Source organism: Poeciliopsis prolifica, unplaced genomic scaffold (assembly GCF_027474105.1).
Source record: "Poeciliopsis prolifica strain line A6 unplaced genomic scaffold, Auburn_PproV2 SCAFFOLD014, whole genome shotgun sequence".
Classification (NCBI taxonomy): domain Eukaryota; kingdom Metazoa; phylum Chordata; class Actinopteri; order Cyprinodontiformes; family Poeciliidae; genus Poeciliopsis; species Poeciliopsis prolifica.
The window spans coordinates 9,845,446-9,868,528 of NW_026562389.1; the positions used below are offsets into that span (position 1 = coordinate 9,845,446).

The window sequence follows — 23,083 nt, forward strand, 5'->3', positions numbered from 1 at the left end:
GATCCTTAAATAAACAAAACTGCAGCAACATCATAAGGTGCGCTTTTATTCCACAATCCAATAAGAAGAAAAACAGGAAGCGCTGAAATTCTGCAACCAGAACAGTAGAGCAGATATCAATCATAAATATTATCCCCCACCTTCTCTCCCTCCTCCAGGAGGCGCAGCAGGGACGTGTTGTCGGTCCTCTGCTCTTCTTCTGGACCTCCAGACTCCAGCAGCTGGTCCTGAAGCTGCTCTTGGCTGTCCTCATCTGCGCCGTCGGCTGTGGAGCGAGACCTCTTCAGAGGGGCCTTCACCAGACCTGGAGGGCAGAAAATAAAGTTTAAGACACTGACAGGCAGTAATATGGATAAGTATAAAGCGCATGAGAAGCTAAAACAGATGCTAGTTAAATAAAATCTATTGTCTAACATTTCATATTTACATAATCAAATGGACCAAAATATAAGGTTAAATGGAAATGTTGGTATTTTAAGGACCAAAATGACAATAATTCATATAAGGAACAAAAAAAAATACAATCATTAAGTGCATCATTTTTCAATTCAGTTTATGTCAATAAAAACTGACAACAAAAACTGCTAAAAACTGTTGAATGTTTGGTTAAAACATGTTTGTTTTTCATTCGGTGGGTAGAAATTTTACTCAAGAGAAGAAAAATGTAATAAAATTACTCAAGTAAAAGCAAAAAGTATAGCGAAGTGAAAATACTCCTAAATGTATATTTATTAAAAAGAGTTGCTCATGTAAAAGTAACTGAATAAATATAAGTAGTTACTACGATCATACACTATTTTCCATTTTAATCGGAAAACATTCAAATACAAAATATGTTGCCTTACTAAATATTTTATATTAGAATATATCTTAGAAGCTTTAATTAGGTAAAATCAAAGCTAAAACATAGTTTCTACGTAGGATTTTGGATTTGTCTGTGCCTCACCGCACATCACAAGTCAAACATGAAATACTGGTATAAAATCTTGGTTGTCACCTTTGACCCTGGCGATGGTGTCCTCTCCATGCTCCGGCTCATGCTGCGCCGTCTCTCCCTCCGTGGTGTGCTCCACGGAGTGCTGGTACATCCCCGGGTTTCCAGACAGGAGCCGCATGTAGTACTCCTTGCTGTCGTAGCTGATGGCCCGGCGGTACCGCAGCGGCTTCTGGAGGCGAACGAGAATCAAACCTGAGAGAGCCGTTCGTGCTTGGAGGTGGAAACATCAGATACATGCAGGAGTTAGTGAAGATTTAATCCACAGCACACGTACGTCGCGTCAGGTTAGAGGAACCTGCAGTTCTGGAAAGACTTGAGGTTAGATCAGGAACAAATCAAAGCTCTTCCTGGAATAATTTATTCCTCTCCAAAGTTTTTATGAAGTAATTCTGATCCACATAATCACTCCAAAAACAAAAAATTCTCAAGTATTTTTGTCTGTTTTTTAGTGCAAACATCTCAGTACAGTTAAAATAAGACAAAACTAATTTATACATAAAGTTTCAGCAAGATATAGGTGCCTGTTTCAACAATTCATCAATCGTGATTAAAAAAATATGAGATCCCAGCAGCAGATTATTTCACTTATAACAAGACATTTCTCCCGTTTATAAGAGAAATAATCTACCAGTCTGTTTTAATCAATATCAAGGAATTAATTATTAACTTAAAAGAAGCTTGAATATCTCAATGAAAAGTTCTTTTTCAGTTAATTTAGTCTTATTTTAATCACACCAAGATATTTGCTGTAGAAATGAGACCAAAAATACTTGGTAAGATTTTGTGTTTTTGCAGTTTTATCAATCTAAAGTTTTCATGGAGTAAAACTGGGCAACTTTCCATCTTCACTGCAAAAACACAAAATCTTATCAAATATTTTTGTCTAGTTTCTAGTGTACTTCTTGAAATAAGAGAAAACTAACTTATGAGTAACTTTTCAGTAAGAAATAGGAGTTTGTTTTACTGGAGAAACTGGTAGATTACTTTAATTATGGGAAAGTGTCGTGTTGTAAGTGAAATACTTTAGTACTTTTTTGTTATTCAACATTGACAAATTCCTGAAAAGTTGACTCTGTTTACTTCTTCCACTGCAGAAACACAAAATCTTACCAAGTATTATTTGTCTACTTTCTAGTGAAAATATCTTAAGACAAAACTAACTACCAAGTGACTTTTCAGCAAAAAATAGGAACTTATCTCAAATCAATGACTCCTTAATATTGATGAAAAAATACTTGTTCAATTTGCAGATTATTTCACTTATAACAAGACATTTTTCCCATGATATGAGTGAAATAATCTTTCAATGGAAAAAGTTTTTTTTTCTTAAATTTTAAGGAATTGTATACATTAAAAATACTCCTGTCTTGCTGAAAAGTGATTTATTAGTTTGTTTTGTCTTAAGATTTTTGCACTAGAAATTAGACCGTAACATTTTGTGTTTTTGCAGAAAAAAAGACAAAAATAACCCTTACAATGTTGATGGGCAGCAATATTCGTCATTACATACATTGTCGATGTCATAAACTAGAACTTTATACATTTTAATAGAGAATGTGCAGAAATTGAGAGCCGTGGTGCGTAAATACTTGAAGATCCTGACAGAATCAGTGAATTCGCAGCCCAGCTAAAGCCATGCTGTATTTATTTTCAGCTGCAGATTTAAAACATGCGGCAAAAAAACTGATATCTGGGTAATTAGTCTGGACAGGGAGGGCAGGAGGGTACCTGGGCTGAGGGGAAGAGGGGCACCAGAGGTAGGGAGAAAGGCTGGAAAGGTCACAAAAACGAGGTTGAGACTGTCGTAATAAAGCAATGAGTGATGCAACACTTTTTATTTCTGTCTATGTGTAAAAACAAACAAACAAACAAAAAAAAATCCACAATATGTATGCAAAACATTTTTTTTTTTTTAGAAAATTAGAAAATGCTTTTTAAAGACAAAAAATTAAACTCTTCTTGTTCCTTATAGCTGCAGTATGTAACTTATTTAAAGAACATGTTTTTATTTACTTGTTAAAACTGTCCCCATGTCGTGATAGATTATGATGGGCTGTTTTTGGTCGAACCTACCAAAAATAATCAATCAGAGCCAGGAGGCGGGTCTTAGCGCTGTCAATCAATCAGCTCATTCATTGCTAATTGTGTCAAGGACCGAAAAATAAGTTGCTTTTAGAGAAAAACTGTTTATGCACATTTATCGGTGGCCATGCCGTCAAGCTCTAGCCTTTGGGACATTTTGGGACTGTGATTGCCAACGCTAAGTCTTGTCATTTTAGCATTTTTTTCCAGCTAATATTATGAGTTCACTCTCATAATTTACGACTTTAAAAAAATGACAGTATTTATATATGGACATCCTGTGAATATTTGTGAGGGTTTTCTGTTTGTTGTTATGGTATCTGCTCAGTATTTTGGAAATGATGCTGAAATTGAAAATAAAGGAAACAAAACAAAGCTAAAAAAGAAGGTAACCAGTATTGATCTTGCCAGTGTTAGTTCTTGACGTGCAGCTGAATACCTGAGCAGAGTTGGTGTTGGTCTCGGTCTCGGGGATGTACGGGTAGTGGATGTAGAACATGTCGTTGCGGACCATCTTCTTCCTCATGCGGCACGGCCCTTCTGTCATCTCCAGCGTGAACTTGTCCAGGTGGGAGCCGATGGGCGGCCCCCAGAGGCCGCGCTCGCGCAGCAGCTCGTACTCGATGGCCGCCCACTCCTCCGTCACGTACTTCAAGGCGTTCTGCTGTCGCTGCCGGACACAAGAGATGGACGGAAACTTGCTGTTATTAATGAGGACTTGTGATCGTGTCATTAGGCCTGTCACAATAATCAATTAATCACATGTTAAATTAAAAAGAAGCTCAATAACTTTTCTCTTTGTTTGGTCTCACCTTTTTTTGAAGAATAATTTTGCTTAGAGAGACTTTATAATTCATTTTATTTGTTGCTGTTTTCCAGTTGCAGTGTTAAATGTTCATTAAAATTTAGAGTTTCTTGATCTCTGACGATATTATGTCATTAGCATTATGTAACTCGAAAATGATCTCAAATTAACAATATTATCAATTATCGTGTTAACTTCTGGGATAATTTATCATCCAGCAACATTTCTCATTGTGACAGGACAAAGTACTGTATAATTTACAGCAGGGGAAAAGGAACTTAAATATAACAAAATTTTATGTTTTGAAATGTCTTTCTCACTTTATACAAACTGAGAACAAAACACTAACAAAAAATTCCACAATTTCAATTATTTTAACATTTCTAAAGAAAAACTGTTTAAATTTATTATTATATAATTTTTAATACTATTCTATGATTATTTATCTTATAAAATGTGAAATATGTATATTTTTAAGGGAAATAATCTGCCAACGGTACTCCTACTTTTCATCAAAATAAGAAGATTATTGATTTCAAACAAGGTGAGAAGTTACTTGTTAGTTAGTTTTGTCTTATTTAAAGTATACTACGATATTTTTGCTGGAAATTAAACCAAAATTATTTTATTAGATTTAGAGTTTTTGCAGTGTAGGAAGTGTTTCATTATATTCCATGTTTTTGTAATATTACTTTAAGTGTATAAATCTTTTTTACATCAAATTATTTTTTTCTTGATGTGGACCCCAGAAATAAAACAAAAATCAACAAAAGCCAAATGAAATTCAAGTATTGTCACACTGCACTTTACAAAGGTTGCTGTGAATGTGGCTGAAACATGGATCTACGGAAGCCCAGAGGGACATTTGGTACCTCTTGATGCTCTTTGTACTGCATAGCGACGAGGTCCCTAACGACGGCGATGTGGGTGAACATCCACTGGAACGTTTCCTGTCGGTCAGAGCAGCAGCCGCTTTCAGCTCAGGAAAATCTTTTCGTGTCTATTTTTTATTTTTTACAGCTACCTGTGCAGACGGACTGTTTTTGTTCAGGTTGTTCTCCTTCTTGTTGCGCCGCACTCCGGTCAGCTTGGACAGGCCGAAGCCGCTGCTGACCCGCGACAGCTTGGACTGGGTTGCTGGTGCTGCGGCTTCGCCGCGACTGATGCACTTTTTCTCGTGGGCTGAGAAGAAAAAATAATAATGAAACAACAATCCGTGATGATTTACAGTGTTCCAAAAGCAGCTTGAAAAAGCTGCTGAAAGTCAACATGCAACAACTTAGCCTGAATTTATTCTCCTCTCGTTATGATCTTTATAGATTGTAAAAATTCATTCAAGCAGCGGATCGCCCACGTTCAGTTCTTACATTGGCCAGAGTCCGTCCATCCATCCATCCTTTCATTCCTTCTTTTGTCCTATTTTCTTCATTTCTTCTTTCTTTCCTCCTCTCTTTGCTCCCTCTATTAATTATTTTATTCCTATGTCCCATTCTTTTTTCTTCCTTTCTCATTTCTTCCTTCCTTTTTTCCATCTTTCCTTCCTCTGACCTTCTTTCCTTCCTCTATCCATTTTTCCTTCCTTTTCCTTTTATTCTTTCCTCTTTTTGATTCTTTCTTTCCTTCCTTCCTCTGTTAATTCTTCCTTCTTCCCTTCACTTTTGTCCTTTCTTCTGTACTCTCTTTTTTTTCCCTTCTGTCTTTCCTTTTTTCAGAAAAAAAAAGGAAAGACAGAAGGTTATTTCTCTTATAAAATGTGTTATAAGTGAATTTATCCACCAATGGGATTAGTTCTTTTTCATTAAAGTTACTTATAAGTTAGTTTTTTGTCTTATTTCAAGTTTACTAGGACACTTGCTCTAGAAACTAAACCGAAACACTGGGTAGGATTTTGTGTTTTTGCAGTGTGTGTTCCCGTCTGCCGTGTTTTTGCTGTGTTTCTCTCACCCAGGTGGTTCTGCCAGCTCTTCAGGGCCGGTTCCTCCAGAGCGGGCCGGGCCGTGCTGATGTCCACGTGTCCTCTGTCGTTGCAGGGCAGAGACACTTTGAAGATGTCCTCCAGCATCTGCCGCTTGCTGTGCATCAGCTCCGTCCAGACGCGGTTCACGGCCTTCAGGAGCAGCTGTCGCCCTGCACAGGACAAAACCATGAAAGAAACTTCAGATCAATAAAAAAACTTCATTAGATCCTTTTGAAAGGAGAAATCTCTCCATCGGAGTTCCGTGTCTCACCCTCGCTGACGTCATGGCTGTGTGTCGAGTCGGTTTCGTTCTCTGCCGGCATCATGACGTGCCAGGTGGTCATCCTAGCCTCCGCCTCCAGACCGAAGCCCTCCACGCTGCTGCAGACGCACAAACAGGGAGGGAGAGTTTACTGCAGAACTGCTCTCTAAATAAATTTATACATTCTATAAAGTCTTAGCTCTGATATTAAAGCAAGATTGTGAGAAAAAAAAGTAAAATTCTAGAATTTAAAGTCAAAATTCTGAATTTAAAGTTAGCTTTTCGAACAGAAAAATGTGTTTCAAATCAAATTTAGTCATCCCAATGTGTTGCGCCTCTAAATATTTGAAAGGTGCTGCATTTGCATAAATCTGCATATGTTCAACAACCTTTGTTCCACATTCAGACTTAAACACATCAGAGAACGTCCTATATTAATTTTTTCCCCAAAACAACAACCAATTAAAACAAAAAAAAACCTCGAGGTACTTTTTGCAGTTGTGGGTTTCCGTACCTCCCGCTGTGCAGGCAGATGAAGCAGTGAGCCAGACAGGCCACAAAGTCCTGGTCATGGTTTCCAGGGCCCAGCACCAGATTGCGGTTGACAGTCAGGACCCGCAGGGCGTCCAGCAGTGCCACCTGCTGGGCCACCGTCTTGTGGGGTCGACAGAGCTGGTAGAGCACGGTCCGGTTTAGGCAGTGGTAGATGGTGTCGAGAGAGAGACCCTGGGACCGCCTCTTGGACTGAAACCAGAAGAAAATGTGTTATAATCCTGCAGTCAGAATGAGAATAAAGCTGCAGAAAGAAGATTGGTTTGTACTTTAATTATCCAACAACCCAAATAGAGTTTATCCTTTGCCACAAATATACATTTGTGGCAAAGGATACATCAGCAGCTAAAAAAGTAATTCTGAACACTAACATGTGAAAAGCTCAGTCCTTAACATGACTACAGTGAACTAATTAATAACCAATAAATTGATAGCAAAAGGTGCTTAAGAGATTTTATATACAATTTGAAATTGGGTGAAGCTTAAAATACACCAACTGATTTCTGGGTTGAACATATTTACAGATAAATGTTATCTCAAATGCAAAATGTTTATATTTGTTTGCATTTTTGGAATAAAATCTGCTTGAATATGTTATTCTCTGAGCAAATGGCATTTTTGAGTTTATACACTCCAGTTAAGAATTAATGGATCATTTCAATAATCAATTCAATGTGTCTTACTGAATGTTAAATCTGCATTTCTTTTTTGTAGTGACTTTCTGAATTAATTGACAATATTATTAAATCCAACTAATTTTTCAGTTCTATTTAGATGTAAACTAGATATCTATATATATATAGGGAACTTTGTATCTATAAATATAGATACTAAAATCCCCAACCGCCTGACAAAGTGCCCCTAAATCCTTCACCATTAATGTAATTTTGCTCATTTCAAGGTAAAATTGGCAGATATGGTTCCCATCTCCATGCATGCTGCTCCTCTAATCACATTCTGCAGATGGACTGGCTCCACTAACTGGAAAGAAGATTATAATTATTCAGCTCAGGCAGCTCTCAAACTTGGGTCCATATAAATCATTGCAACGTTACAGAAGTAATAACTTATTTAAAAAAGAGCAGATTTTGACTGTACCTGTCCAATCAGCTGCACGATGAAGTCCACCACTAGCTTGGAGTCCTTGTTGAACATTCCCTGCCACAGCTTGTCCACGACTCTCTGGGTGAAGTAGAAGACGTTGTTGACCAGGATCTGATAACTGCCGCCTGTGCTGAGCGGCAGAGAGGCGTCTTCACCTGGACAGAGACGCACAGAAGAGCATACCTGTCAAGTCTCCCCGTTTTGGCCGGAAAACTAGTTTTTTTTACCCCTTTTTCCTCGCCGTCTTCCCGTATTAGTATTTTCCTGTACATTTCCGTTACATAATCATTTTTAATAAGAATTTCTGTGCCTCTCCAAACTAAATTGGATCACTAGTTTTGAGAAAACTCCCATGGGCAGGAGACTGGGAGGCTGTTATTGAGAAGTGGTGGTCGGCCAAATAGTCTCCTGCAATTCACACTGTGTCTTCATAGTAATCTGATTTTTATATAATCAATGTTTGATTGATACTAAAGCTCTATTGGAGAGAATGTGGTACAAGATACTATAGATTTGGATGTTATGAAAAGGTTCATTTGAAGACACTGGAATGTATGAACATTTTAAAGCATACATGTTTCAGTTACTGGATACTGAAATATAGGAATTGGAGTTTAGGTAAATAATTGTATAAAAAAGGTTAAAATAAAGACATGCAAGCTGGATGATAAATGCCACATAATGTGCTCATTGCTGCTGTGCATTTTCTGTATGTTCACAGAATTATCATGTTTTACAAAATCTGGGTACCTAATACACTTCCTTGTATTATTAACTTCAAACAAGCCCCTGTATCTGAAAAGCTGAAAAGTTACTTTAAATTAGATCAAAAATACAATTTTGTGAATGAAGGATTCACTGAAACAAAAGCTGCTGTGTGGTTCCAGAAAGTGTAATCTGCTGCTTGTGGTCCATCTATAAAGCTTCATAAGAACTGAGGAATGCTCAGCGCCGCCTTATGTCCCTCTGGAGCCTCTTACTAATTGAATTGTGTTGATTTTCTATAATTAAATCCCTGAGCTGAGAGCATAAAGCTGTGATTGGGAGATAAATTAACAGAATGCCTTCTTTTCCTCACCCTTAATGTTGACTGGTTAAAATCTGCTGACAACTGGACTTTACACTGCAAAAAACTTAAAATCTTGCCAAGTATTTTTGGTGAAGCTTCTAGTGCAAATACATAAATACAGTTGAAATATGACCAAGCTAACCTACAAGTAACTTTATTTTGCTTCCATTGGCAGATAAATTCACTAATAACAATTAATTTCCCATGTTATAAATTATTTTATCAGCCGCTGAATAGTAATTTTTATTAAATCAATATTAAGGAATTATTTACTTAAATCAAGCTCCGATTTATTGCTGAAAAGTTACCTGCAAGTTAAGGTTCATCTTATTTAAAATGCACTAGAAACTAGACCCAAATTGCACGGTGAGATTTTGTGTTGTTGCAGTGTGGGAAGTGTTTCAGACTTTGCTCTGACCTAGAAGGACGTCTGCAGCCAGAAGATGCTCCATGACGCCGTCCAGGATGCTGGACTGAAACTCCTTCTGCTGGGTTCTGGTGGAGCGATCCGGGGAGGCCTGCAGTTTAACACACAAACAGGATGAGAAGACGATTCAAACTTATAACCGGATGTCATTATCGGATGTGTAGAGAGCTCCCAGTACCTCCAGCAGCATGTCTATGATGGGCGTCTGCTTGCTGGCGGGGGTCATGCACATGTTGTCCATGATCAGGACCCTCATGAAGTCGAAGACATATTTTTTGGCAGGGTGGTTTGTCAGAGAGGTTTTGGAGCCCACGTTGCAGTATTCAGACTGGCTGCGGTTCATACCGGTGTCCCCGGCGAAGGCCTTGAACTCTTCAATGGGAGAACCGGCTTCATCGTCCAAATCACTAACCTGAGGGCGATAAAAGGGACACGATTAGTTTATGCAGCTGTGTTAAGTCCTTTTCTTAACCCCTTTTTTCTGATATTTCAAGAAACATCAAAATGTCTTGAAACTGCTGGTTTAAAAACGCCTCAAGGAGAGAATTGAGTCTTTGAATATCCAAGACGGATCATCTGATTGTCTCAAGAACACAATTTCAAGCCATCAGCAAAAGAAAAACTATTAGTAAAAAGAAACGACAAATAACCTACATTGAAAACTTCAGGAAAAATAAATAAATAAAAACAGTTTAGGGGATTGCATAAGATCAAAATAACAGTGAGCCAATATTAAACCCTGTGGAACCCCACAGATTAAAGAAGACTAAATAATATTTTTAGTGAGAATCTATAAGAATCACTAAGATGTCTTGAAAGAGAAACTCAAATCTTTTAATCTCCAAGACAGACCATCTAATGACTTAAAGAACATGATTTCAAGCCTACAGCAAAAGAGAAACTCCAAATTCAGTCATGTTTCTCTCACTGTGTGCCTCTCTGTGCAGAGCTCCACACACTCACCATCTCGGAGTACGGCCTGATGTTAAAGGGGAAAACCGTGGCCGCCAGGGCGCAGAGGAACTCCGGGCTGTGCCACATCGGGGCGAGGTCGGCCACGTTGTGGTAAAGGTACCTGAAGAACTGCATGAGGGTAACCGGGTACTCCCGGAGCCAGGAGCCTTCCTCCTCAGACTGCCAGGGCTGCAGGGAAACACATCAGTCATTCAATATCCACTCAAGCCTCAGCAGCTGTCACTTCAAATAAAGATGGTAGAGTCATTTCTGCTGTTTTATTAAGAACCTTAAGGGAATTCAGGCAGATTTAAAGCTTTTAAGTATTTTTTAAAGAGGACGACATGGAGAAATGTAAGTGTTCACCAGGATGAGTTGGGAAAAGTTTAGATTCCCCTCGACTATAAACTGAAATGGGAACATTAATCCCAAGAGTGTCATAAATTCAAGAACAAACAACATTGTTTAAAATTTTTTGGGTAAATTCAAGTTTTCAGGCCAGAACAAATTATTCATCATGAAATTTTCTAAGTAATAATATGACTGATGTTTAACTCATGTCGATTTCCTCCTTTCCTTAAAACTGATTAAAAAGTGATTTCTGACCAGATTGAGCATGCTGCGCAGCATGGCCAGCAGCAGGAAGGCGGCCTCGGTGCAAACGCTGTGGATGGAGCCGACCACCGCCCCACTGGAGGCCGGCATCCCGAAGATAAACGTCCAGATGGAATCCAGGTCAAACTGAAAGTGAAAACACACAAACCGGCTTAAATCAGACTCAAACTGACACACTTAATTTTAAAAAAAGCATTACGGGTAAATCTTATGTAGGGACAAAAATCTTACTGTACTTGAATGTCTTTATTTTATTAAATGTTAACTTAGGTGAACACAATATTTAGAGAATTTTCAGGCCAAAAATCAGAATGGGGAGGTCAGGTTTTTTAAAAACAACAAAAAATTGCAGTTAGTGCACTCCAAGACATAACATTTATTTTAGTTTTAGCTAACGGTAGCCTGCCACTCCTCTTTTTTTTCCAAGACAGATAACTTTCAACTGAACATTTCTGTTACAAAAACAGTAAAAAGTGTAATTAAAAGCTCAAATAAACCTTGTTCTCCATTCCATAATATCGAAAGTAACAATGGGCCAAGTATTAAATATTGAGGAACCACACAAGTTAAAGAAGCCTTTACAAAGGGATTTTTGAAAACATATTTTTTGACTACTATTTTATTACTATTTGTTCTTGATTGCAATGTGATGTGACGTCTTCTGGTTTTTAGCAAGAAACATAATTTTGATTCCTCATATGTCTTGTATGGCAATAACTTTGACAAAATAGTAATTTGTTTTGTTGTCACCGAAATGTTTTTAAATAAGAAAAAAACTTGTCCACTGTAGAGCTAAGAATGCTAACGGATGATAAGCTTTCCCTCGAAAGGCTAGTTCATTTGGATATTTTTAGTAGAACTCATCAGAGTAAAGTAAAAGAAAATGGTCATACTAACATGTACCTGCAGGCTGTCTGGTAGCTCAGTGACAGGCTGCTGCAGGAAAAGAGCCATAAGCAGGAAGTAGAGCTCAGGAACATTTGTGTGTTTGGGCAGCAGCGTCTGCAGAACAGGGAACCCTGGGAAATGGCAGGCGTCCTTGTTGATCTCTCGCACGGTGGACCGTCCACCGGCATTGCGCCCGACGTTGAAGCCTAGAGATGAAGGTGAAGGAGCAGAACAAGGAGTGAATGAAGCTGGGAGGCTGATGCACCTGCAGGGAGATCTAAACTGGACTTCTGCACCTGGTTTGGGGTTCAGAGGAGCTAAAATATTTCAGCTAAAACTCCAAATCATAACCAAACTAAAGGGGTTTTTTTCAGCACATTTGGTACAAGTTGGAAAGTTCTGAAAGCAGAACCAATGGTTCTCAACCTGTGAATCACTCAGCTGATTTAGTTTGTATTCTCAGGTATTTAAAGGGGTAGTATCATGTAAAAGCGACTCTTTTGATCTTTACATCATGTTATAATGTTATTTCCTAATAAAAACAAATATGGAATGTTGCTTTGATTCTTCCATGCATGACTGAGAAATCCTCAGTCATTCAGCTGCTAAAGGCCTGGGTGGACCTAGCACCGCCTTCGAAGACAAAGCTCCTCCTTCGAGCACCAGCTTTTAATCTTACAAGCATGCAACTCACAGAACAACTCCCCCACTTGGCTCCTACAGACTATCCACAAGCAATTAGCAAACACCTGAGGGAACTGCGCATCTACTAAATTCACAGCTATTTCTTAGCTATTCTTAACCATGGTAAAAACGTTGTTAAAGGGATAATAGAGGAGCAAGGCTAAGATGACTTTCTGAAGCTTCTTAAAGAGACAGAGGCCCAATTTAAAGATGTTAAATGACAATGTCAAATTTCTTTTAAGTAATATCTGATTATGTAGCATTTTTATAACAACTAAAAGTAACATAGTTAATTGACTGTGTTGTAAAGTGGCACTCTTTGCATGGAAAACATGTAACACTGCCCCTTTAAAGTATTTTGGGAGGGTTTCTGAAACTAGGGTAGGTTGAAAACCACTGAGCTCAGGAGGAATTATGATTTCTGCAGCGGGGGGAAACAGGAAGGCGAATAACAAGAGAACAAACCCTTGGCCGTGCGGCGCACAAACTGAGCAGCTTTCTGTTTACTGAACGAAGGCCAGCTCCGACGGAAAGCGTTGCCGGAGTGCGGAGAGTCGTCTGCTGAGCCATGTTACAACATACAGGGTTTTACGCTAGACATCAAACCTCTGCCTGTTCATGCAACAAAACCACCTAACTTTAACTAAACTGAGGTTTGGATCTGCGTCGCAGTTTGATTCGGGCGGTGAAACGACGCTTTGCGCTCACCCAGGACCGTGCCGATCTTATTGGTCAGGACGGAGTCGGTGTGGTCCAGCCAGCCGCCTCCACTCAAACCCTCCCTGAAGCGGTTCAGGATGGGCTGGATGGACAGCAGCACCACCAGAATCCGCAGCGCCACCGTCACCGTGGTCGAGTGCAGATGCTCCTCCATGAACATCAGCAGCCAATCAAAGCCCAGCGTTCGCACAAACTCTTCGCACGCCCTGCAGAAGCAAAGAGAGTTAAATAAACCGTGAAGAACAAACCTCTGTTTTTAATGTTTTGAAATGTTATATTGTTTCAGCAAATTCCCTTTGCTTACGATTTATCAATTAGTAAGTTAATTGACTACAATCGATTCATCAGTCGTTACAGAATTAATTTATTTGTTGCAATGTATGTTTTTTCAATTCATGCAGATTCAGGAGGAAAATGGTGTCTTACTGGATGTTAACTGTGCACTTCTCCTTCGTAGTGAAAAGCAACTTAAGCAAATTGTCCAGAAGTCGATTCCTCAGCAAGATCAGACTGGCTGACAGGAGGCCGCCGAAATCGTCTTCGTTACCTGCAAACAGAACAACGTTTCCAGAAGTCACATCTAAAGGCTCTCCGTTTATTTCCAGATCATTCATTACAGAAATGCTCCAGGGGAAGAAATTCAGTAATAATCACCTCCATCAATCTTCTCCTCGTTGTTGATTTCCATGACAACAAACTTCTCACACACAGCGAAAGTGGGGAGAGTCGAAGAGATGAACTGGCCAAACCTGGGAGGCAGAAAAACCAACTTTCCGTTTTTCATTCTTTTCTACTAATTTCACATTCTACATATTTTGAAGGAACTGCTGTAAAAATCAAGAAAGCTGATCTAATGTGAACAAATCTACACACACTGTTCAGATGATAGAATTTTGTGGCAAAAAAATTTGATCATAAATAATCATTTAAATTTGTTTTCCAGCATGATTGTGACGTATTTTCTGCTAAACTCGACGGTAACAAAGCAAATCTGCTACAGGGGAACTGATGAAGCGTATAAAGTCTGATACTCTTATTTTTGCTTCGGATCCTTTCAAAAATATTTATAACTGCCTGTTTCAATTGTTCAATCACCAAATATACTTTAATATTCATTAAACGCACGGTGGAAACCATATAAACACTACTGCAGAAGCTAACGTCTAGCTAACAGCCAATCAGGGTGAGTGTGCGTGTTCACCTGAGCAGGTCGTAGGGGTTGGGGAAGCCTTGCAGCAGCAGGCTGAGGACGTTGCTGATGGCCGTCACCGTTGGCTGCGACAGCGACGTGTCGCGCAGCGTCAGCAGCAGCCTGGGGATCAGCTGAAACTCCCGCAGCAGTTTAGCGTTTTTTGCTGCTTCGCTGTTTGAGCAAAAGAAAGTTTATTTTATTTTCACACAAGAAATCAAACACACAAAAAAAAGTTAAAAGCAGAATTTTATTTTAGGAGATTTTTTTTATTGTTTGATTCTTGCCTGGACTCTGTCAGCAGCTCATTAAAATGCTCAAAGAGAGACAAGTGGAGTTCGTAGGGGGCATGAAGCCAAACCTGAGGGGCAGAAAGACAACACTGTAAAACCTAGTTTAAAAAATTGATGCAAGCTCTATTTAGTTATTAAATTAACTGATTGAATAAAATTAACTTGTGCAATTTAAGTGAGCGTAAATTAAGTTAACTTAATAAATCTGAGTATGTTGTAATCACTTAATTATTTTTTATACAAGAAAATAAGCATTTTGTATTAATAAAAGCTTTAATATTATTTTTTTTATTACAAATTGTTGTACAATTCTTTTTCTACAGAAAAAGCTTTACAACTTTAGTAGAAACATTTTTTGAGATAATTTGTGCATATTTTTCATCCAAAGAAAATATTGCATAATCTACTTATACAAACAGATTAAGCTTTTTTGTATAAAACATGGTTTAGTTAGTTGCTAATGCAGATGGCACATGAGTTTAAATTAACCAAGTAAATTCTTTTTATATTTTTACCTCAAATACCCTCCATTTATTTAGGTGTTTATTATAGCTATGTAAAAAAAATTATAATAATAAATACATTTTATTTATTCAACTAAAGTCAACACTGTAACTTACTATAACCCCCAATACTGACCAAATCTTGATCAAAGTCATATAATATTCACTCATTTAGTCTGTTACTGTAAATGTAACAATCAGCAGAGTAAAACAAGAATTAAGAGTTAAAAATTCCTCAAAGTAAATCTTCTCACCTCGAAGTCGCACAGTAAGTCCTGAAAAGCGGTGGAGTTTGGAATGATGGAGGTTTCATGGCCGCTGTCCACCGTTCCCACCAGAGAGAAGGTGAGGTGGAGGATGTGGCTATTGAGCAGCGAACGTTTCTTCTTTAGCAACATAGCTAGCAGCTAAAAAGGAGAAAACAAAATGAATCCACTCTTTAAATTTGTTCTTTAAGTTTAAGGAAGTTTGTGTCTTTACCGACTGATAGATTCCAATCAAAAATGCTGTAATAGCAATGACATACCTGCTGGGGGCGACATATTTCACAACAAAAATTCAAAAGAAGAAATGAGCACGGCTAAAGCAAGGCATGGTTAAGATTAAGAAGACTGTCGATGTAAACATAGCATAAATCTCCATTTGTGAAACTTTTGACCATGTCCGTAATTCTGTTACTGTGACTGAAAATCACTAGTCCAGGCATCAGGTGACCCACCTGGTAGCCATTGATGCGCTCCATCTCCTTACTGGCCAGAGGGTTGCTCTTCACAACACACACCAAAGCTTTAACAGCCGCATAAAGCCCCTCCACATCCGACGCCATGGCAACCAGGCCCAGGATGGCCGCGGCGCCGCCAACGTACTGCAGGTTGGTGGCGACGGGTTTGGGAACGAATGTACGGACACCTGAGAGGGAAAGAGAAGTGGGGGAAGTGTAATTATATTCATTGAGAGCTACAGAAAGCAGTTTTGAAAACTGGTTTGAGAAACTGGTTTACCTAAATATCCAATGACAGCAGCGCCAACAGTGCGAGCGGGCCCGTTGAGGTGGCCTGCAGCGTTATGAATCAGCTTGACAGGAGTGGCGTTTTCATGGGAGGACACAGCGAGCTGAAGAAGGAAGGAGGCAGTTCAGTTTCGCTCACTATATGACAAACCTGGCAGGCCACCAGGCTCCCCATGCTCCCCAACCAGGGTAACCATTGTTTATTTCTTACAGTCTTTTTAATAAAAACGGTATAAACAGTCAGGTTTTTGTTTTAGTCACCAATTCAGGTTTTGGTGACAACTTCAGCATAAACCAACAAGTTACAGAGAAAGGATCAAAAAATGCTGTACACTTTAACTATGATGAAACAAGTGAAGTGCAAATATTTTTATTTATTTTGGTACACCGACTGCAGTTTTCTGGCTGATCCCCGATTACCAATCTTTAAAAAGCCTGATCTGCTGATTCCAATTTTGGTCAATACCAGTATTTTTGTTTCAAATGTTGCTACATTTAGCAAGAAAGTTGCTAGGATGGCAAGAGCGGGGTTGCACAGATTTCCTTTACTTTGGGGGATTGGTGATTGGCCAATACGTGTTATGTGAAGCCGATCTTATCCCTTAATCTTATGCATCACGACGAAGGTCTAAAAATCAGCCACTGTCTTCTTCTGATCTGCAGTGAGACAGGTTTGATAGACTGGCCCAGCAGGTCCTGTTTGCACGTTTGCAGTTAACAATATTTCTAGTTTATTCTCCTCTCTAGATTTGATTCAGATGAGATATTAGCTCAGCACCTGCTTTGCGATGGCTTTGCTGTCCAGTTTGTTGTAAACTTTCCTGATTTTAGCCACAGTTAGCGTTGAGACGGAGAGTCCATAGAGGCTGAAGGACACTTTCTCCTCCGGTACCAGAGCCACCGGAGTGGCAGGTGTAACCTCCGTCTTTGTGTCTTTGCCTATAAAAGAATAAAAGTTGGTGAAAAACAAAGAGAAAAACCATCTGTATGGGTGGAAAGATGGCGGAGTTAGAATAATGGGTGATGTCACAGAGGGTTCGCTCACAGGGCAAGAAGACGGCCTGAAAGCTGCCCACATAGTTTGGTCCCAGTTCAAAGATGGTGGCCACACTGGTGGCTGGTAAAACCTCCTCCAGGAAGTGGCTGGGACCCAGACGCCACACCAGGCTGGACAGCTGGCGCTGCGCGGGCGGTGTGCCAATGTACCCGTAAACAGTGCTCACCACAGGGGGGTTGGTGGAGCCCGAGCCGCCCGGAGCGCTGTGGATGTAGTGAATCTGAACAGCAGGAGAAACGGTGGGGAAAAAATAAATAAAGACTTTAAAGTGGAGGAATTATGAGTTCAGTTTATGCAGAAAGAGAGCAAAGGCTTTTTACCACACAGGCAGATGTTTTATTTATAGAAATGCTCTGAGAAATCGGCTGTTGCTTCGTTTTCAGACAAACCAGAAGGAAACACAAAAGTTCTAACTTTTTGCAGTCTGAAATTTAGAGATGCACCAATCCAATCCGATATTGAAAAAATTCTAGATCAGGTATTATGACGATTCATGAGCGCAGATCTATTGAGTCTAATTCTATGCTTTGAGCGACATCTTGTAATGCAAAAACACAAAACCTTACCAAGTATCTTTGTTCTAGTTTCTAGAACAAATAACTTAGTACACTTTAAATAACACAAAACTAACTTATAAATAACTTTTCAGCAAGATATAGGAGCTTGTTTTGAGTCAATAATTTCTTAATGTTGATGAAAACTTAACAGTTCCTCTGGCAGATTATTTAACCTATAAAAGGACATTTAGCTCATGTTATAAGCCAAATAATCTGCCAATGGAATCAATCAATCAATCAAATTTTCTTTGAATAGCACATTTCAGTAGCAAGGCATTTCAAAGTGCTTTACATCATAAACACAAAGTCATGCATCATAGAATAAACAATACATTGTCACATATTACATTTCAAATCCAATTCTAAACAGGTGGGTTTTTAGTTGAGATTTAAAAGAAGTCATGGTTTCTGCTGTTTTACAGTTTTCTGGAAGTTTATTCCAAATTTTTGGTGCATAGATGCTGAAAGCTGCTTCTCCTCTCTTGGTTCTGGTTCTGGGGATGCAGAGCAGACCAGAAACAGAACCTGAGTGATTTGTAAACTAACTACAGTATTTTAAAATCTATTCTTTGAGCTACAGGGAGCCAGTGGAGGGACTTTAAAACTGCTGTTATGTCTCTATCTTCCTGGTTCTAGTGAGAACGCGAGCAGCAGCGTTCTGGATCAGCAGCTTCTGGATCAGCTGCAGCTGTTTGATTGATTTGTTGGACAGGCCTGTGAAGACGCTGTTACAATAATCAATGCGACTAAAGATAAACGTATGATAAGTTTCTCTAGATCTGGGTCCCAGAATAGGAATAGGAAGATTTAAGGTGTGATGGCACCCCTAAATACCTGGGGGCAGCAGATCTTCATTATATGATGTTTCAATTGGGGCATAATGCTCTTATGTTTCAAAATGCATAGCAATAAAAAAAATGAACACCACAAAAATATCCTTTTTGAAAAGTACCTCAAAGGTTCAAAAAAGTTCAATCCAGTTTTTATGTGACAATAATGTATAATATATAATATAAATCTAATATAATATATGATATAAATCAATAAATCAACGGTTCATGGCGCAAAAACCAGAAAAAATGCAATTTTTTTACATTTTCTTGTAGTTCAAAACTAAATTATAATAAGTTCAATTTGTTGTCCCTATGTGCATATATGATAAACAACTCATCTTTCATGTAATTTGTTAAATATTTAAACCAAAATAGCGGAAATCAACCATTATTTTCACATATAATCTGTTCTTTTAGGAAGCAAAAATTTTTTAACCCAAGCAGCTTTCTAACGCAGCACATGCTTTCAACCAATCTGAGCCACGCAGCAGCGGATCGTCGTTTCCTGCATGTTGACCTCAGCAGGAAATGAAATTGCTGTTATCAGTGTTGCAGACAGGAAGCTGTGACTTGTGGTTTGGTGTTTAATCTCAGTGGGGAAATATAAAGTCACCCCCGACCGCAGACCACATCACAGTCTGCTGACTGCTGCACGAAACGGCCAGCAGAAAGGTGTCCAAACAGAAAGTCATCAGTATCGGCTAAAACCGGGGTTTTACAATGTTAGCTGAATTTTTTAGTAGCTGAAAGGATTTTTGTTTAATAACAAAAACTTTGTTCTCTCCAGATAAAGATCAGCTACATCCTGATTTATTACACAGAAACTCTCATTCTTAAACCTTGTAACTTTTTACTGTATTAATTGCAATAAAGTAACATCATCTGCAGAGATTAATCGATGAAAGAGTCTAAAATCCCTCAAGCCGACAACAATTGAAACTATTTTTTGTAAATGTTATCTTCTGTTGAGTATTATAATCACAATAATACTTTATAATAATTCTGCACCTGAAAACTAAAACCATAGCATAAAAAAATTAAACCTCCTCCTACGACTGATAAATTCTAGACCAGAAGTAAACAATATTTGACTAATAATAACTGATAGAAACAAGCAAACACAAATTAAATGGAACCAACTGAATCAGACAAAATGTCACAACAAAATAAATTAAAATGAAATCACTTAAGACTATTAGAAGCCTGGTTTCTTCTAGGCACAATAAGCAATAAATCAGTTATTCAAATGATAAATTAAAACAATCTCAATAATTTTTATTGGCATAATTTATCATTTTCTTTCTTTCTAACAAAAACTGGATGTTTGGTGATTTGGTCTCAACTAGACTTTCTAAATCATGCTATTTGTTTTTATTTATTTGATTTTAAAATGTCTTCCAGTTCTTGTGTTAAATGTTTATTAGAATTTAGTTTAACTTATCATTATATTACCTGAAAATGGTCTCAAAACAACAGAATTATCATTTATCACAATAACATCTGGGGTAATTTATTTACCAGCAAAATTTGTTATTGTGAAAGGCTTAGTCTCTCCTTTTAAAACATTAATAAAATATTTATCTGCATGAATAAATAAACAGTATAATCTCCAGATTTAACTCATCTCGCACATCCTGCATGTCAGTGTGTCTGTAACCATTACCTTGACGGTGCTGATGAGCTGGCCGTCCAGGTACAGCGTGGCCGTGCTGTTTTTCAGCATGCCTTTGCTCATGACGAGCACCAGGTGGTGCCACTGGCCCTCGGCGATCAGCTCTCCACAGCGGAAACGGGCGCAACACGGCAGGATCTCGTAGAAAGAGGCCTCTTCGCTCGACTCGTCCGCTGCTTGGAGAGAAAGAGAGAGAAGCAGCATGAATGAGTCACAAAGCTCAGGTAGAAAGAAACAGCAAGACTGCACTGCAAAAACACAAAATATTAACAAGTATCTTTGGAATAGTTTCTGGTGCAAACATCTTTTACTTGAACTAAGACAAAACTAACTTATGAGTAACTTTTCAGCAAGAACTAAGCAAAATAATTATTTAATAAGGATGAAAGTTCTAGTTCCATTGGCAGATTGTTTCACTTACAACTTGGCAAAAATTTATTCTTATAACATCAATATTCATCAATATTAATTACTTAATATTGTCAACAATATTATTGTTTACTGTGATAAACAATAATATTGTAAAAAAAAACACAAAAACAACCTTAACCCTAACAAATAAAAAGAATTATAAAGTCTCTGTAAACAAAATTCTCCTTCATCTTGATCTTGACTTTTGTCATCCAGTTTTTGGAAGAAAGAAAAAAACAAGAGAAACAATAAATTGTGCGAATGGAAATATTGAACTTATTTTGATTGATCATGTGATTAATTGATTTATTGCGTATTGCAACAAGCCTATCATTTACTGCTATATCAGGGACAAGGTAAACTAAAACATAACATTTTATGCTCCTCTGCTGTCTCCCAGTAGTAACATGAAACAACCAATCAGAGCCAAGAGGCGGGTCTTAGTGTTGTTAATCACGCCTGTATATATACTACCTACTGCTTTCTGCTATGCAATAGCTTCCAGCCTGTTGTGAATGCTAAGGCTGGTTAGGATAGATGCCATTGACAGCAGATAAACTGTTTTTCTGTAACAATAAGTTGAGGTGAGTACGTGAGAGTGATTGAGAGTGCTAAGACCCGCCTCCTGGTTCTGCTTGGTTGGTTTTAACTGGAGCATTTCAAACATCCATCCATGTTTGTGTTTGGGTGATATGTCAGACACAATGCAGGGTTCCTGCTGCTCTCACAGTATGTCTGCAGCAGTTCCTCCTTGGTGGAGACGGTGAGCGAGCGGTCCTTGGCGGACAGAATCACGGCCAGGCAGACAAAGTGCTGCTCCGAGGAGGTGGCCCGCCGCACCACCGTCAGCAGCCGCACCTGGTGGGTCTGGGGGGCTGCGCTGAACCGCTCCACGCAAAACCAGGTGGAGTAGCTGAGGCCAGACGGCGGGGGAAACAGGCGCTCACCTGGAGGAGGAGGAAAGAACCGCGTGAGGAAAAACAAACAAAAACAACCGATGCATGTCATGGTAACATGCATCGCCATGAACTTTTTAAATAAGCACAGTGGCGGTTGTAAAGTTTGGCAAAACTGAGCTCTTCTTTTATGCCTGCAGAGTACGAGGTGGGCGTTTATGTTGTGCATCGTGATACATTTCTTCGTAGAAGAATTCGAATTCATTGTTATCACTATACACTCTAATAAATGATTTTTTATTTTTAAACTGCCCATATTTACTATTTTCTCACATTTGTTCAATGAAAGTATTGATAAATATGGATTCATTTGAAAATACTCAGTTGCAAATATCAAAATTTCACAATTTTATTTAATTCATCAAACAATTTATCTGTGTCTTAGTCATAAAAAACTTGAATCAAACATTTAGTTAATATTACCCCAAATAATCATTAATAATTTTATCTACTTGTAGTACAACATTTTATCTTTACATAGATATTGATGCCACAAATAACATTTTGAAGCCACGTTTGCTTGAATGAAAAAAGTGTATTTATTTTATGCATGTAAATTTTGTAAGCTGGTAAAATGTGGATGTTAAGAGGAGCAGGATTTATTTCAGAATCCATTTCTAGAAGACATCATCCACAGGTCTGGGGAGGGGTCGGTCGCATTATATCCACACTCACCAATTTATCTTTTTTATTTATTTATTTTATGGAATAGGCCAAAAACAAAGTAATGTGTAATTGTGAAGTTAAGAAAAATGCAGAAATGGTTTTCAAACATTTCTTTGTCAAGAAAAATAAATATCTGCAAAATTATGATATGCATTTCTATTCAGGAGATAGATTTGGGGAAGCTAAAAGGAGGGAATAAAAAAGAGAGAGAGACTGGACATCGGGATAAGAAATGAAAAGGACACGAGAGAAAAATTTGAGTGACAGAGAAAGATGAGGAAGGAAAAGAGCAAAGTCTATAAATAGAGCAGGACGCTGAGTGGAAAGAGGAGATATATTAGAAACTAGTGGAGAGGGAAACCGTAATGTAAGAGAGGACGAAGAGTCTCTGTGCTTCATAAATATTGAAGAAGGACATATAATAGAAATCCATCCATAACCTCACAGATTATATCCATCAAAATGAGCTCCAACGATTCCTTTTCTGTTTTATGTGGTATGTTATCCACCTCAAAGATTTATTATTAAGAGAAACTGCACTGACAACTAATTAAATCTGCTGCCTCCAGGCAATTTTTTTAAACAGGAGGAATTAACCTTATTTTACATTAGAACTAAAAAAATAAATAAAAAAAACCCTAAAAATCCACATTTCGTTTTTTGCAAGTTGCTGATGCATCCATGTAAGAAAGTAGAATCTGCTGCTTAATGGAAATGATGGACGCAGAAAATGCTGAGTCACTGGTTGCCACAGTATTTAACATCACTCTGATCTATGGAAGCCCAAAGAATGTCATGGTGGAAAATAAATCCTGGTTTCA

The 23,083-nt window shown here is 38.4% G+C and overlaps 1 protein-coding gene across 5 annotated transcripts in view; it reads right to left on the reverse strand.

Annotated features, from left to right (window-relative positions):
- The window catches only part of wdfy3 (WD repeat and FYVE domain containing 3), an 83,037-nt gene that overhangs the window by 13,034 nt on the left and 46,920 nt on the right, over positions 1-23,083 (reverse strand). For 3 of the 5 annotated variants that reach the window (XM_055039289.1, XM_055039290.1, XM_055039286.1), the window contains 26 exons: positions 21,369-21,587; positions 20,221-20,405; positions 17,156-17,387; positions 16,889-17,049; positions 16,103-16,214; positions 15,820-16,010; positions 15,356-15,508; positions 14,593-14,666; positions 14,318-14,479; positions 13,771-13,865; positions 13,543-13,663; positions 13,105-13,322; positions 11,722-11,918; positions 10,816-10,950; positions 10,219-10,398; positions 9,434-9,667; positions 9,247-9,346; positions 7,754-7,914; positions 6,618-6,847; positions 6,113-6,222; positions 5,829-6,011; positions 4,909-5,066; positions 4,757-4,834; positions 3,519-3,749; positions 998-1,166; positions 141-304 (listed from right to left, as the gene is read on the reverse strand). In XM_055039289.1, the coding sequence (XP_054895264.1) occupies positions 141-304; positions 998-1,166; positions 3,519-3,749; positions 4,757-4,834; positions 4,909-5,066; positions 5,829-6,011; positions 6,113-6,222; positions 6,618-6,847; positions 7,754-7,914; positions 9,247-9,346; positions 9,434-9,667; positions 10,219-10,398; positions 10,816-10,950; positions 11,722-11,918; positions 13,105-13,322; positions 13,543-13,663; positions 13,771-13,865; positions 14,318-14,479; positions 14,593-14,666; positions 15,356-15,508; positions 15,820-16,010; positions 16,103-16,214; positions 16,889-17,049; positions 17,156-17,387; positions 20,221-20,405; positions 21,369-21,587 (4,253 nt within the window). The remainder of the gene's footprint in view (positions 1-140; positions 305-997; positions 1,167-3,518; positions 3,750-4,756; positions 4,835-4,908; positions 5,067-5,828; positions 6,012-6,112; positions 6,223-6,617; positions 6,848-7,753; positions 7,915-9,246; positions 9,347-9,433; positions 9,668-10,218; positions 10,399-10,815; positions 10,951-11,721; positions 11,919-13,104; positions 13,323-13,542; positions 13,664-13,770; positions 13,866-14,317; positions 14,480-14,592; positions 14,667-15,355; positions 15,509-15,819; positions 16,011-16,102; positions 16,215-16,888; positions 17,050-17,155; positions 17,388-20,220; positions 20,406-21,368; positions 21,588-23,083) is intronic. The other 2 variants (XM_055039288.1, XM_055039287.1) reach the window with 2 other exon arrangements.